The sequence below is a fragment of the Chaetura pelagica genome, unplaced genomic scaffold (genome assembly GCF_000747805.2).
Source record: "Chaetura pelagica isolate M959 unplaced genomic scaffold, ChaPel_1.0 scaffold109, whole genome shotgun sequence".
Lineage (NCBI taxonomy): Eukaryota > Metazoa > Chordata > Aves > Apodiformes > Apodidae > Chaetura > Chaetura pelagica.
Genome location: NW_009970725.1, coordinates 12315670 through 12331519, shown reverse-complemented (window position 1 = coordinate 12331519; position 15850 = coordinate 12315670). Strand labels below are relative to the sequence as shown.

The following is a 15850-nucleotide window of genomic DNA, read 5'->3' as shown; positions in this document are numbered from 1 at the left end:
TTGTTTACTGGACATGCAGTTATTTGTTCAAATACAAATCAAACATCCTCATTTCTGTGGAAGTTCTTTTAATTATTTTCTAGTAGTTGTTGGCAAACATTGAGTTTTAAGGGCCACTCTAAATTTACTGTGCTTTTTCTGTTGTAACCAGGCTCTTTTTAAAGATCTTCTGTATATGAACATTTATTCTTTTCACCGAAGGCTTGCAACTGTAGCGACACTGGTTCAACCAGTCTCCAGTGTGATGTATTGAATATTAGATTCAGTCTACCTGGAAAAAAAAATGACAAATCAGGCACATCCACTTTGCTTATTGATGATAACAGGTTCTTACTACTGATTATGTAATGAAGGATGGGCTTTACCCAGGGAATGGTATCCTTTTGGTACTGAGCTCTAGTGCAGCTGAGCTGCCCACCTTTGGATGCAAAAAGAGTTTTTGTTCCTCATCGAATAGTAAATAAAGCTTGATCAAGATGTAGACTCTATTAATGCTTCTTGAAATCTTGAAAGAACACCAGTATTAAGTATTTATAAAATTTATTGTATTTATAAAATTATTGTAATTATTATTTTTTTCATCCAACATGTATGTATTATTGTTTTAATTTATTGCTGCAATCTGTATATAGTACTTTAAATAAATTGTTCTGGATTTTTTTTTTTTTTTCTGGAACAGGTTTCTTCAACTCCTTTGATTTCCAGCACAGATTTGGGAATCAACAGAGCTTCTTACTTTTTGCCATACATTGTTTACTGGACATGCAGTTATTTGTTCAAATACAAATCAAACATCCTCATTTCTGTGGAAGTTCTTTTAATTATTTTCTAGTAGTTGTTGGCAAACATTGAGTTTTAAGGGCCACTCTAAATTTACTGTGCTTTTTCTGTTGTAACCAGGCTCTTTTTAAAGATCTTCTGTATATGAACATTTATTCTTTTCACCGAAGGCTTGCAACTGTAGCGACACTGGTTCAACCAGTCTCCAGTGTGATGTATTGACGGGCCAATGCCAATGCAAAGTTGAATTTGGAGGACAAGACTGTTCTAGATGTGCATTAGGCTACAGGGACTACCCAGACTGTGTTGCTTGTGACTGTGACTTGAGTGGAACCAAAGCAGAGATGTGTGATGACACCAAAGGACTTTGTGGTTGTGAAGAAGAAACTGGCATCTGTACCTGCAAGGTACGGAAGTATTCAGATACTTTCGGGACAGCATTGGGGTTTTCTGATCAAATATATGAGATTAGCTGGAATTCTTTGTGGTTTCTTTGGTGTGTTTTTGTGTTGTTCTGACTTGTTTGGTTTTGTTTTTTTAAAAAAAACACATTGGAAAAGAAGAAAAAAAATAATGTACTGCATAGCAGAACAGAATCGATATAGTAATTGACTTGCTGTTGTTTAGTTTACATAGCAACTGGTTTTTATTCCAAAAAGCATCTTTTGTTCAACTAGCAAAGTAACATGAGTGTGCTGTTATATTTCTTTTTTATTTCGTCCAGGAAAATGTATTTGGTCTACAATGCAGTGAGTGTAAACCTGGAACTTTTGCTCTGTCTGCTGACAATGCACTGGGGTGTACTCCATGCTTCTGTTTTGGGATATCTGCATCTTGTTTGGAACTAGAAGGTCATGTGAGAATTCCTGTAAGTAAAGTGATGTAAACACTGAGATTCAGTTTGGTGTCATCCATTTGTTAGGTACCACACTGGTGTGCCTAAGGTTGCACACATTTCAGCAGTCAGGCTAAATGTAATTGACTGGCTTATGGATGCAGTGGTATGTGTCAGAAGAAAAAAGAAGGCAAAAGATAAGTGTTCACAATCTGATTTCTGAAAACTTGTGTTTCACTTTTTAGAGAAATGTAAAACATTTCCCAATTTTTGGTTTGGACATTTATTACTCTAAGATGGACTGACTATTGAGTGTCTCAAAGCAGCTAAAACTTTTAGGAGTATGTTAGCCTGAGGTAGAAGATTTTTGTCACTTATTCTTTTGCTCTTTGTGTTGCAGATAACCTTAACTCCAGATCAGTCCATTCTGCGGGTAGTAGCTCAAAGTAACCTGACTGGAACAGTGGGAGGAGTATTTTCACAGTTTCCCGATGTTGTACTGGATGCTGCTGTAGTCAGAAAATACTTAAATACAGGAACATTTTACTGGAGATTACCAGAGCAGTTTCAGGGAGACCAGGTAAAATAAATAACTGGAATGCTCTGTAGATAATGTATTTATTGTCTCTGAGTCACTCTTTTATTGTATAATAGTTTATCATTATAACATTTCCTGCATTACTTCTGTTCTTGTAGGTCATAATGTTATTAATTCAGTGACTGAAGTTACTCACAGCAAGCACAAACAGGACGTTTATGTTACCCTTTCCTAATGAGATTTTTCTTGACCCTGTGAGATCTTAACACCCATATTTAACTAGCGTGTTGCTCTTCAGAGATTGTATAAGGAGGAGATAGTGATGTGTTCAGTTTTACTTTAGAAACCTGAAAGGGTTTTCAGCCTTGACGCTAGGTTCAGTGTACAGATCATGGAATCCTTGTTGCCTAGGAATTAAATGAAAATTGAGTGCACACCTTAAAAGAGTCTAGAAGAAGGAACTCAGACTGCTTTTTAGAAATATGTGTTTAACCTTGGTGCTAAAGCTGCTGAGTTGAAGTCAATTTTAATGTGTTGTTGCCAATTCTTCAAAGAACTGATGGTGTTGAAGTCTTCAGATAATGTTAAAATATTAACCTTGGAATAAATTAAAGTAATAAATTTTTATCTAAACAGCTCCTGGCCTATGGAGGGAAGCTGAGATATACTGTTGCTTTTTATGCTTTGGATGGCTTTGGAACCTCAAATTTTGAGCCACAGATTCTAATGAAAGGAGGTCACACGAGCAAGTTGGTCATCTATGCAGACATCCCTTCTCCAGAAAATGGAATAAGGACTGACAAAGAAATAGAAATGAAGGAGGTAAGCAAAACATTGGTTTGAAAACATTTCCTTTCTTTTATGAGCATTAAAAAAATACTTTGAAAAATGTGTATCTGATTTCAAATAGGTTGACTAAACAGAGCACTTGGACTAAAATGCTTCTATTTTAGGGAAAAAATGGCTGGAATTTTGTGCTATAACAGCAAATATTGTTTCTTCTTTTGTAAGTGCTGAATATGTTGCTGCGGTGAGTTTTTCACAGACTCAGATTTCAGAGATAAATGATAGGCAGCCAGGTGTTGTTGTTCTTGGGCAGCCGCATAATTTTGTAGCCCGTGTATTACACTCACAATCCAGGAGCATCACAATGGATGTGAATCTTAACCTACCAGTAAGATGCAGTAGTGCCCAGTGGAAAGTTTCAGAGCAGATAATGATGACCTCCTTTGGTGGCTTGGATTCTGCCGACTGGGGCTGAGGTGAGGTTTAGTCTTCCTTCTTGACAGAAGGCTGGACACAATTACAGCAGCTATTTCGATCTGCACGTAAATTGAGTGCTGTGAAGTCCAGGTGCTTTGGCTACCTGTGTTCTTGAGATCTAGCCAGAAAAGGCTTTGCCATGCTGGCCAGAATGGCTTTCCTGCAGAAACTGTTTATGGAAGCTGGATTCAGGGAAGAGGAGGAGATGGGAACTCATGTAAAAACATGTTTTGTTCTTACATGGAGCAAGATTTTGGGTTTTTTGGGACCTAGAGTTAAGACATAGTGACCATGACTGCATTTCAGAAAGAATACATAAGGAGGAACAGAGCATTATCTTAAAGTGAGTTTGAACATTAATGGTTTTAATAATACGTTACGTTTCCCTAGGATTATTGGAAGTATTTCAACTCTGTGTCTGATGAGCCTGTCTTACGTTCTGACTTCATGTCAGTGCTAAGCAATGTTGAATACATCCTTATCAAGGCATCTTATGGCCAAGGATTACAGCAAAGCAGGTAAAGCAATCTCTACTTGCATTTAATTCTTATATTACATGTACTGTAATTTAACCCAGAAATAGTCCCAACTGAGCCATACAGTAAAGATTTAACTCAAATTAGAGAAACTTCCAATTTCCTATTTATGACTTCTTTCTCTGATAAGAAAAATTTATGACCTCTAATGGCAGCAGGATTTCTCTTTAATTCTTTCTGTGAAACACTAAATATCTCTGCTGCTTATTTTGATAGAAAAGCCCATAAAGTACAGAGCCTTACAGGCTGAAGCAGTGCCTGCACAATGGGTTATATTCATGTGCTCTAAATTATTTTTCACATCTTACTTTCATGGGTATTAAAATTTGTTTTGTTTTGTTGTTTGTTTGTTTTTTTTCACTTGAAAAACATGGTTTTCTGAGTTGTTGGGTTTGTACCAATCTAAGTCTCTCCTGTAACTTTACCACCACTGCCCAGAGTGCATTAAGTATTCCCACCTCAGAATGGTAGCATTTTACTGCCATTTTTAACAGAACTGGTTACTATTGAGAGGAAAGAGATGTTGTGTGGTCATTGCATGTGTCAGTTCAGAAACTAACAAGACATGCAGAGATGCATGCAATGAAAATCCGGTAGCTGTGCATCTTGACAGCTGTGAAGAAGTGTTATTACACCTTCAGGTGTGGGATTATTTTTGCTTCACATGCTCTCAACTATCTTTTTGTTAGCTCTGTCCAAAAATCTGTGGGACAAAACAGATGTATTTCATTCTAGTGTTTCTAAGGCAGAAAGACATACTCTTGTATGGTGTGTTTGTCAAGTTTTGCACACGAGTGGGAATCAATCTATGTGACTTTGAAGTGCTTCTGGTTTATTTGTTGTAGGTCCTAAAATCCCCTGTAAAGAATCTTCAGAACTTATTGAGATATATGCATGGGAAAAAGGGATCATGGGATAATATGAATGGTAGCCATGACTTTGAAACTTTAAAATACTTGGATCTCAGTTTTGTTTCTAAGACTTCTTTGGATGTTCATGCTCTCTTCTGCATATATCTTGTAGAATTGCAAATATCTCAATGGAAATTGCAGTGAAGTTTGAAGAAATGCATCTAGGCAGAGCTAAAGCTCATCTTGTAGAGCAATGTAGATGTCCTGCTGGTTATGCTGGGTTGTCCTGTCAGGTACAGAACCTTGGATTCTTTCTGTGTTTCTTAAGAGTGAAGTAATAAAAAATTTACTTAAATGGCTTTTAAAATTGTTGGTAACTGTTGTCAGCCATGATTAAATATATATATATCTATTTATTTATTTTTTTTTTTAATTTTACTCCCTCACAAATAGAGGTGTGCTTCAGGATACTACAGGGGAAAGCATACAGAACTCAGTGGAAAAGATCCTCACACTGTGATAGGACCTTGTGTGCCATGTCAGTGCAACAATCACAGTGAAACCTGTGATCCTGAAACTGGAAAGTGCTTGGTATGTACAATTTATACACTATATTGGCTGGAGATTTGGGCGGGAAGAAACCTGATGAAGTTCAACAAGGGCAGGTGTAGAGTTTTGCGTTTGGGGAAGAAAAATATCATGTAGCAGTACAGGTTGGGGGCTGACCTGCTGGAGAGCAGTGTAGGAGAAAGGGACCTAGGGGTCCTGGTAGACAGGAGGATGACCATGAACCAGCAATGTGCCCTTGTGGCCAAGAAGGCCAATGGCATCCTGGGGTGCATTAGAAAGGATGTGGTTAGTCGGTCAAGAGAGGTTCTCCTCCCCCTCTATTCTGCATTGGTGAGGCTGCATCTGGAGTATTGTGTCCAGTTCTGGGCCCCTCAGTTCAAGAAGGACAGGGAACTGCTTGAAAGAGTCCAGTGCAGAGCTACAAAGATGATTAAGGGAGTGGAACATCTCCCTTGTGAGGAAAGACTGAGGGAGCTGGGTCTCTTTAGCTTGGAGAAGAGGAGACTGAGGGGTGACCTCATCAATTTTTACAAATATGTAAGGGGTGAGTGTCAAGGAGAGGGAGTTAAGCTTTTTTCAGTGATGACTAGTGATAGGGCAAGGGGTAATGGATGCAAATTGGAGCATAGGAAGTTCAAGGTGAATATCCGAAAAAAAATTTTTTACTGTGAGAGTGACAGAGCACTGGAACAGGCTGCCCAGGGAGGTTGTGGAGTCTCCTTCACTGGAGACATTCAAAACCAACCTGGATGCGTTCCTGTGTGATGTGCTCTAGGTGACCCTGCTCTGGCAGAGGGGTTGGACTAGATGATCTCTCGAGGTCCCTTCCAACCTGTAGGATTCTATGATTCTATGAACCTGAGCTTACAATGGCTGTAACAGATTGTAGGAGCTTCTGGTAGAACTATATGGTTGTGCTACTTTGTATAGTATAATTTCCTCCCCCAAATCTGAAAAATGGAAAATTTGAGCCCTTAGTGTTCATTCAGTAAAATTATCAAGCTTTTTGGCTACTAACATCTTTAAAAAAATTAATGGCTTGAGTTTTAATTTTACTTTAATAATATCTCATGTAGTAGTTCTTTTTTTCTGTGAGAATTTCTGAGCTTCCATCTTTGCTCAGGCCAAGGGCTGCTTAGTCACACAAAAAAAAAGTAAAAGAAGCAGTAAGCCATACCACACCACAGACTAGGTCAAAGTAAAATTCTTTGTCTATCAGGAAGAGAATCCTCTGAGAACCTTTAAATTATGCTTTCTCTCGGAAACTGAAGTAGTATAAGGATGTGCCTCAGCTAAGTTAATTTACTCACTCATGTCATTTTATCTCAAAGGTTACTAAGAAGGGGCCACATCTGACTAACACATTGCCCCTCTCTTGTGGGCTGACAGCCCTGTGGACAGCAAATTCTTAGCTGACCAAATGAAGCACTTTAAGTCTGTTCTCTGGTATGACTTATATGCTATCCTTAAGTTGCTTTGTTTTTCCAATAGTGAATTGGTTAGTTCAAAGTCAACTTCTGCTGAATAAATTCTTGAAGTTAGTTTTTAAAGTGAGTTTCCTCTTTTGTTCAGGCGTTTGTAAATAATCTGAGCAACCTGCTCTACTGGGAGGTATCCCTGCCCATGGCAGGGAAGTTGGAACTAGATGATCTGTGAAGTCCCTTCCAACTCAAACCAGTCTATAATTCTATGAATTATTTTGCTTTCAGGGTTGTCTAAAGTATGTGTCTCATGAATGAGAACTACAGTTCTCAATTCTACAAGACCAAAACACATAGGTCCTTCAGACCAGTGTATACTAGTCATCCTTCCTCTCTCTCAGTTTCTTGTTGCAGGGGTGGCAAGTCACCTGTGTGTTGAGATTGCTACTTAGACTTTTCTGACTGAGTAGTGTAGATGAAAGAGGTAGTTTTCATCTCTGACTTCTGCTCCCATATAGTAGGAAGCTTCACTACTGCTGTCTTTAACCTCTGAAGTATCCACACTTGTGAGAATATGAGTTTAAAAAAAGGGAAAAAAAAGAAAAAAAAAGGAGAAACTGAGTTTTGTTCACTTAGGGGACTAATCAGTTAAATTATGTTTATCATACCTGTTTAGTGTTTTAATATTAGTAGCACTGGCTGTTAATCAGTACTGTTGACAAATTAAATGTAGTGTCTGTGAATCCTAACTATGGAGGATCCTTGATTTATAACATTAATTTTCTGAAACACTGAAACTTATATTTTTTATTCAGGTATCCTGTTCAATTTTCCTACCAGTTGCCTTTTTTTTTTTTTTTTAATTTTATTTTGAGGATTTTTTCCTTTGTGCTGTGATTTCCTGGCCTGAATTGGTTTAATAGAAGCAGAAATACATAAACCTTAATGGAAATTTAGAATAGAAATTAGGTCAGCCTGCCTGAGGGGGCATTCTCATAAGAGAAAATATGCTGCCATTCTGCTTATTTTTGTATGAAAGATTCCTCCACTCAGAGAATGCTGACCAATGGATAGTGACATTTAGAGATGATAGTTGGAAACATATGTATATGTTTATTGACTGGGGGGAAGATAAATCTCCTCTTGTTGTTTGCTGTTGTTTTAAAATTAATTTCTTTTTGTGTACCAGAACTGCAGAGATAACACAGTTGGTGATTACTGCAGTGCTTGTGCCCCAGGCTACTATGGGAAAGTAATTGGATCTGTCAACGACTGCTCTCTTTGTGCCTGTCCCAGGGCCAACCCTGTTAGGTAACGAGAACTTACTAAATCCAATAGACACTTTTAGCATTCTGGACTTCTTGTGCTGTATGTACTACCTCCCACCCTTCCCATGCTGTTACAACAAGAGTTAGTTATCATTACACATGTTTAATTTTTAGACATTTGAAAGCTTTCTATTTTAGTAGATGAATCTTCAATTATGAGTTGTTCATGGCTAGTATTAATTCTGTGAGGATTAACTGATAAGTCAATTTATTTTTTTCTCTTAAAGTAGGTCACCCAAATAGAGAGTATTTTTAATGGAGTAAGTTACTCTGACATGTTTCAGTTTCAAATGTGGGTTTCTGTCTTTATTTGAAAAACAGTGCTTTTGTATTTACAAAGATTTGGGCCATCTCCAGCCAATGCAGGAACCTTTCATGCGATCAATCCTAGGGGAAGAACAAGTATTCTTTTGTTTGAAATTTGTACATCTGTTTGTTTGGTAGAGGAACAGTTGACTTCATATTTTAAAAATCAAAATGCTGTGCAGGCTGTTTTTCCTCCAGAAGCTTGAAAAGCATATTTGTTTTTTGCTTTTGGATAATTTAATAAGAGTCTAGCAACTCTGATGCAAGTCTATTATATGCTATAGCAGTGTAATGCAGCAGCCATTTTTACATTGTCTTATCTTTTAGAAGGTCATAAGGCTGAAAAGGTCAAAGGCATGTTATACAGTAATGGAGTCACATTTGGAAAGCAAACTTTTAAAGCAACAAATAATACAAAACACAAATCCTCGAGTGCTGCATCAGATTGAGCAGAGGATGCTGTTACTTAGAATATTTAACCTGTGTCTGAAGGTCTTCTCTGTCTTTGTATGGTGTTCCATGTACATGCTAGCAGGTATTTGTTTATCCTTCCTCCAGTTTTAGTCCCACTTGTGTCCTGAAAAATGTTCAGGATTACTACTGTGATGCCTGTCTCCCAGGATATGAAGGACAGTACTGTGAAAGGTGAGTTACACATGGCGTCCCTGTTTACCCCCAGCTCCCAAGGACAGTTTGATTAATATGAGCCGTATTTGTACTTAGAATAGATTATTCAGCATTCATAAATAAATGAATAAATGGATGAGTGCTGAAGGACTTTGAGCGATTTGTTAGTTACTGTTAAGATGCCCCTAATTAAAAATCTATCAATGATTCTCAAAGGTAAGTGTAACATCTGATTTCATTATGAATATCCCTTGATGTTCAGTGTCCCATTCCTCCCTGTGTAGGTGCTCCCTTGGCTATTATGGTGACCCTAAGCTTCCTGGTGGCAGCTGCCATCCGTGTCGGTGCAATCCAAGTGGATCTGTTCATGTTAATTGTGACCGTGCAACTGGCCAGTGCCTCTGTAAGCAAGGTGTGACAGGACAGCTCTGTGAGGAGTGTGAACCGAGACATCTTCTTGTGGAAGACGAGTGTGTTTGTAGGTGTTTTGGCTTTTTTAACTGCTTGCTTTCCCAATGGGCTTTGGTCTGTTCCAGTGATATTTATGTGCACACGGTTATTACTTAGATGTTTTTGTGATGTCAGGCCCTATTTTTTTCTATGAAAGGAAAGAAATCTTAATTTAATATCTCTGTACAATAGTTTGAGTTGGATTAGATAACCTCCACACGTCCCTTCCAACCTCAACCATTCTGTGAACACAGAGGAAGCTGCAGTGGAGATTATAACATCAGACAGTTAATCCTTGAAATAGCTTATTTAGTGTTACAGACAAGTTTGAGGAAAGATAATTTGAATAGTTTTTTGCTGTCTGAGGCATACCTTAATTTATTGAAGATGTTGAATTCCTATGTCATTGATCCTTTGGATGTGAGCTTGGATGTAATATTACTTAGGGAGTTATCCCAAGTATGTAGACATTCTTCTCCAATAATTAGTCATATTCCACCAATAATTAGTCATGTAATTCCTTACGAGAGAGTGGATAGCTGAAAGCCATGGCAGGTGCAGTAATCTGCTTTTACATGAATTGGCATTTAGGACTTATATTCTGCTTTGTATAAGTAAAAAAAGCCACAAGGAACAAACAGAACGGTCTTCCTAACCTGCTTGGATACCTGTCAGTGGCATCACCCTGGATTTATAGCAATATAGCTGAATGGGCTCATTATATTTATAGTACAACTAGCAGATCAATAGTCATTCAGGATCAATAAGTTTTGAATTTGTGCTAACCTAAGGAGAGTATGTTTAGAGTAGGTCTGTGCATGGGACAGGAAGGGGAGGGCAATATGACAAATCTATATTCTCAAAATTATTATATTTAATCACTCAACTCAAAAGATGCAGGCACATACTGTGTAAATCAAAATAATTTTTTGGTTTTGTTGGCTTCTTCTTAAAACTAATATTGCTCTCTCATCTTTAAATGTTTTATTTAGCATGTGATGACAATTGCACAGGAGTTCTGTTAAACAGCTTGGATAATCTCAACAAAGCCATACTTTCAGTGAACCTCACTGGTGTTGCCCGTGTGCCCTATGGGATATTGTCAGAGTTGGAGAATGCAACAAAACATCTAAAGGTAAAATGAATGCACAAACAGTAGAAATACTCAGGCACACCTTTAAAGCAAAACTTGCAGCCGCTCGTGTGCCAGTAATTTTAACAGGAGCCCTCCTGAGGTTCATGGCTTTAATGTGTGTATGTGTAAATGATACCAGGTTATGACTATTATATTTGGTATAGAACCTTCAGTTGTTTAGCTGATTGTATTACTTTCCATAAGTAAATTACATGGATGAATATATTTTTCAGTCAGCACGGTGATTATTTGAATGTGCTGCATGCATGTGCTTCACCTGGATTATGTGTATCCCCAGAAATATCAGGCCAGGTCTTTTCCCTTTTTGGTTCATTTGCTGAAGAACCGCCAAGGCATAGATCTTGAGTCTGTTCCTTCCTATAGTTTCCTTAGGGCTTTCCTGGAGTCCTCCCCTAGAGTGGCAGGCTGCTTCTCCTGTAGCCAGGGTGCCTGGGATGCAGCAGTTTGCTTTGCTTTTGATTGTTTGGCAGTCCAATTACCTCACTCTGTTCTCCATCTTGGAACACAAAAGCCAGGTAAAGTGTTTCAATGTTGAACACTTTCAGGCTGCTTGTGGCAAACTTTCCTTCCATCTCCTTTTCCCCTTAAGCAAAGCACAAAATACCACATTTTGTGATTCTAGGGGGTCTTTTGTTATTGCTGAGGACTGAATTCATGTGGTCTCTGCACAAATACAGAGATAAACAGAATCCTTCTTACTTCACGATGACTAAAATACACCCGTTTATTGATAAGACTGCTCAGCAATAAGTCAAGCAAGACAAACTCTAAGACAAGAGCAAAGCTATCTTCTTTATGTTCCAGCATATCACAACAAAATCAAAACAATGTGAGCCTTCTTGTGCTGCTGGATTTGGTAAATTACGAGTTTGAATTAAATTTTCTTCTGTAGAAGATGTGAGTTTCAGTCAATGTACATAAAAATCTTAATAATTTCAGTATCTGAAGGCAAGTGATTATATTATGTGTTTATGCTTCAGCAGATACTCTTATCCTTTAGTTTTAGTTGGTAATATTTTAGTTATAAAGCTTCAGTTATACTTCCCTGCCTTTATGTCGCAAGGCATAAACATATTACATTGATTTAATATTTGCAGGGTACAGCTGAATTTCTGTAACAGTTTTGTGTTTGTACAGGAGCATCATCTTCTGGAATTACAAACATCACACAATATGTAGCTTTTATTTAGCACTTCAATTATAAAAAAAAGCACCTCAAACCTTATGTAAAAATAAAAGTAATTTAAGCTTCTCCTGTAGTATATACATTCTTTTCTATTAAAATCAAATCAAAGCCAGGCATCAGTTGCTTGAAAATGGAAGCTAAAAGTGATATAAAACCATATGTGTCTATGATGTGAGTTCTGGTTTTGTAAGGTCACAACGTTTTTACACAACTTAATCTCGAGGATAAGTTGGTAGTGTCATATTTTTTCTCTGTTTGGAAACGGATAATCTCCTCTGGCTAACCAAATTTTACTTTCCGTTGTGTTGTACTAAAGTAAGTGTAGCTGGAAGCCAGAAAATCCCCAAGTTGATTTGTGTGAATTACAGATCTTCCCCAAAGAGCTGTCTGCTGTGTATTGCATCTTTACTTTATGGCGGTCGCTCACGAATTACAGTATTTCTTCCTTATTCTGCATTAGGTGTGGGACTTCAGTAATGAGAAAGTTATCAGATCGAGTTATCTACGCCTTGTTACTTCTGCATGTCCAGTCCATCTGAGAACTTGTTTTCTAGTTAAAGCCACCTGCTTTACACCTCCTAGATATACTTGCTGTTCCATCCTGGGTTTTTTTGGACTGGGCTTTTAGAGGAACCTTGCTGTGCTTTATCCCAGGAGGCTCATGAGCTTCAGCTTCTGTTACTCTTCACTTGTTCTTTCCTCATCCTGAGGAAAAGACTTTGAAATTCCCACTTGACCCAGGCTGTTGGACAATCCTGTGAATTACTTCTTTTAAAGTTGGGCCAAATTATACACTTATGGTATTTACAATGATTGGCTCTGAAACACCTGAAAACTAAAAATAAAACTTCCCCAGACTTGATGCCTTAAGTTTCTTTGCAGATTTAGAGAATGGCATTCCATTGCGGGCCTTGACTTTATCAAATATGATACACTTGCATACAGTGGCCTATTTATGACCATAGAGAGCAGTTTTGAGGTGACCTTGAAACCAAACACAGCCCATTATTCTGTCTTATTGGTGAGAGGATCTGGAGGGCTGCTTACCTTACCTTATAGTGTCTGGAGGGCAAATACTCTAAAGAGCCATTCACTGATGTTTGACACGGAAATAGAGGGTCATCCCTGCAGGTACACCCCAGATGCAGCTGTTTTGAGAAGACCAGCTGCTGAAGCAGTCAAAGCAGTGAGACTGGATGGATACATTTAATTCAATGGGCCGTTAAACTTTTCAAAGGACCTTAATTGAACATCTTAGTCTGTGGTGAAATTAGGCTTTAGCAGAAATTAGGCTTCTCTCTTGATACTTGATTTAAAGTACAACATGACTGGATATGGAGATTTGTTTCCTTACTTAAGGAAATGTTTTATTGCTTGAATTGTATGTATGTAATTTTTTTGTCATTTTGTCTTGCAACTCAGTAGTTTAAAACACATAAATAATCTTATAAATAATTCTTCCCAGAACTTTTCTGGTGACACAACCAAATCCTCAAGTTAGAGTGTGGTGTTTCTTCTTATTTCTTACAGGGGTCTGTAGTTCCTAGAGAAGATGCAACTTATTCATTAGATACAACAAAAGAAAGTCTTTTGAGTTTATCAGGAGGAATTGATCATCTGCATGAAGAGGTGGGTGCTGGCTTCTTTATTCTTTGCCTTTCTGAAGTAATCTTTTGAGATTTCATAGCATGGTACATAATTTAAAATGTGGAGAGTTCAGTGAAAGATTCCAGTCCATTCTGTCATCTTTCTGAGGAGGGGAGTTGTTGATTGGTCTGTCCTGCAAACTACCATGCTTTTAAGATAATGTACAGGAGATTTACACAGTTTTTAAAAAAAGTTAAGTATCTTTAAATACTGTGATCATTTAAGGCCCTAAAATAGGAGAAAGGGAGATACATACTTCTCTGATTTTATTCTAGTTGTCTAGAATTTTGAGAAAAGCTTGGCAGCTTAACACCATGACTCAGGAAACCAGGAATAAAACTCAAGAACTGACTGGATTTATTGACACAGTACACGAAACCATCAAAGGTATCCTGCTTTTAAGGTGCTTCCACTTGTTTACACAATTTAGAGGGCTATTTCTCTTAAAGAACTATTTACGTGGAAAGTGCTGCATTTTGTACATATTCTTTTGTTAGTGGCATGACTAAATAGTTTACTTTCCTCCTTAGTACTTGCTGAAGTTGCTATGTCACTAAATGAAACACTGGGCCTGCATCTCCCGCTGTCAAATTCTGCATCTCAGAGCCTCCAAGATAATATTTCTGCCCTATTGGATGCATTGCGCAAGAAAGACTTTGTTCAAAAGCACCTTAATGCTACCACTGTACTAAAGTAAGTCTGTTCTGCTGATGTCTTCATTTTGTGTCTGTCTGTACTATGTAATACTGCTTTTTGGAGAGGTATCTCAAGAAATGTTGTGCTGTAATGACAGGCAGTGTGATGGATAACTAGCCAAGATGGAGCTGTACAAACTCTAAATTTGGAATTACATGATTTTGAAGGTACTTGGGCATCCCATGTGATACTGATAAAACCAAGGCCTGTTCATTTGGACTTGATACAGAATTCCATTGCAATAACTGAAAAGACTCATTGGTTTTGGTTTGATTCAGATCTGACGCTAACGCATATCTCCTTGTTGCCTTTATCTAGTCTCAGTTGGTTGCAAGCCCAGATCATGCCAGTTCTGCTGAAGGACATGATTATGTATTATCACTGGAATAGTGACAGTATATAATTGCATACATTTGCAAATGAAACCAAGGCATTTGCTTCTGCATTCTAAGCCACTGTTTAGGATTGCATTCCATTTGTCTTGATTTGTCCCCAGTTAAAGGCTATTTTAAATGGCTTTTGTGTTCACTATTAGGTCTTACTGCCAGACTTGGCAATGTAAACATTGACTGTTCCAACAGGCAGTAAAATTTTTGTTTCAACTTCAGAAATCCTAAATATTGCCCTAGACCAACAAAAACTGTAAGCCTGTTAACATTGGCTTCAAGGGAGAATGATTTAGACCAAAGTGGAGTATTTCTGAAAATTTTGCTTTTAAGCACTTTGCATCAGGCAGGATAGAATGTTTATGTTGGTAGAATATCTGATTTTGTTCAACAGACTACTGTTGTTCTTGTGCTGAATATTAAGTTGTATAGAAGCTAAACGGACATGAACATGGACTAGAAATATACAGTTTATTCTTATATTTATGAGGAACTACAAATAGCACTTTTTTTCACTTACAGAAGTGCCCAATGTCCTGTTGCATAGTAACAGAATGTTGTAAGTTTCAACATCAGCTTTTGAGCTGTTGTACAAAGCATTTGTAAATTAACTTTTTCAATTATAGGCTCAGTTGAAATTTCTGAAGTTCTCTGATAAGTGTCCTTCAGCAGATTGAAGAAGAAAGTTAATAAGATTTATAAGCTTGTTTGCTCTGCAGAATTTATCATGTCATGCAGCTGTAAATTCAAAACTGATTTAAATAAGTGACTTGACAGCTCATTTTTCAGGGAGCAGAAGTTACCACACGGCTCACAGTGGACTGAGCTTGTGATGACACAGTGCTAAGCAGTACTCATAACTGAGGTCTGCACATTTGCCTTGTAACTTTTTTAAGGCTATGGTTTCTGAGTGTAAGACCTCTGAATTGTAACTTTTAAGAAATACATGCAAGTGCACATCTGCTATTCAATAGGATGCAATGTGTTTTGCTGACTGTATTTGTGAAATAATTTAGGTTTCTTTTGCTTTGGCTAAAGATCTATATGATTTGGCCTAGACTTTTAGGATCATGTTCAGTTCCTTCAATACTGGAAAGTATTTTAACGGACATGAAAATATTCCCAAATAGAACAGCTGAAGTGAAAAACAACTGACAAATTTTTGGGGGGTTGTTATTTCAATAATAATAATAATAATAATAATAATAATAATAATAATAATAATAATAATAATAATAATAATAATAATGTCTGATAGTGATTTCAAAAAGTGA

At 37.5% G+C, this 15850-nt stretch overlaps 1 protein-coding gene across 1 annotated transcript in view; it reads left to right on the top strand.

Moving 5' to 3' along the window:
- The window catches only part of LAMA1 (laminin, alpha 1), an 80561-nt gene that overhangs the window by 35872 nt on the left and 28839 nt on the right, over window positions 1–15850 (top strand). Inside the window, exons 22-35 of the mRNA XM_010006863.1 lie at window positions 951–1187; window positions 1505–1648; window positions 2016–2195; window positions 2790–2975; window positions 3807–3934; window positions 4976–5096; window positions 5257–5394; window positions 7984–8105; window positions 8987–9073; window positions 9340–9533; window positions 10498–10640; window positions 13378–13476; window positions 13770–13881; window positions 14025–14187. Of these exons, the coding sequence (XP_010005165.1) occupies window positions 951–1187; window positions 1505–1648; window positions 2016–2195; window positions 2790–2975; window positions 3807–3934; window positions 4976–5096; window positions 5257–5394; window positions 7984–8105; window positions 8987–9073; window positions 9340–9533; window positions 10498–10640; window positions 13378–13476; window positions 13770–13881; window positions 14025–14187 (2054 nt within the window). The remainder of the gene's footprint in view (window positions 1–950; window positions 1188–1504; window positions 1649–2015; window positions 2196–2789; window positions 2976–3806; window positions 3935–4975; window positions 5097–5256; window positions 5395–7983; window positions 8106–8986; window positions 9074–9339; window positions 9534–10497; window positions 10641–13377; window positions 13477–13769; window positions 13882–14024; window positions 14188–15850) is intronic.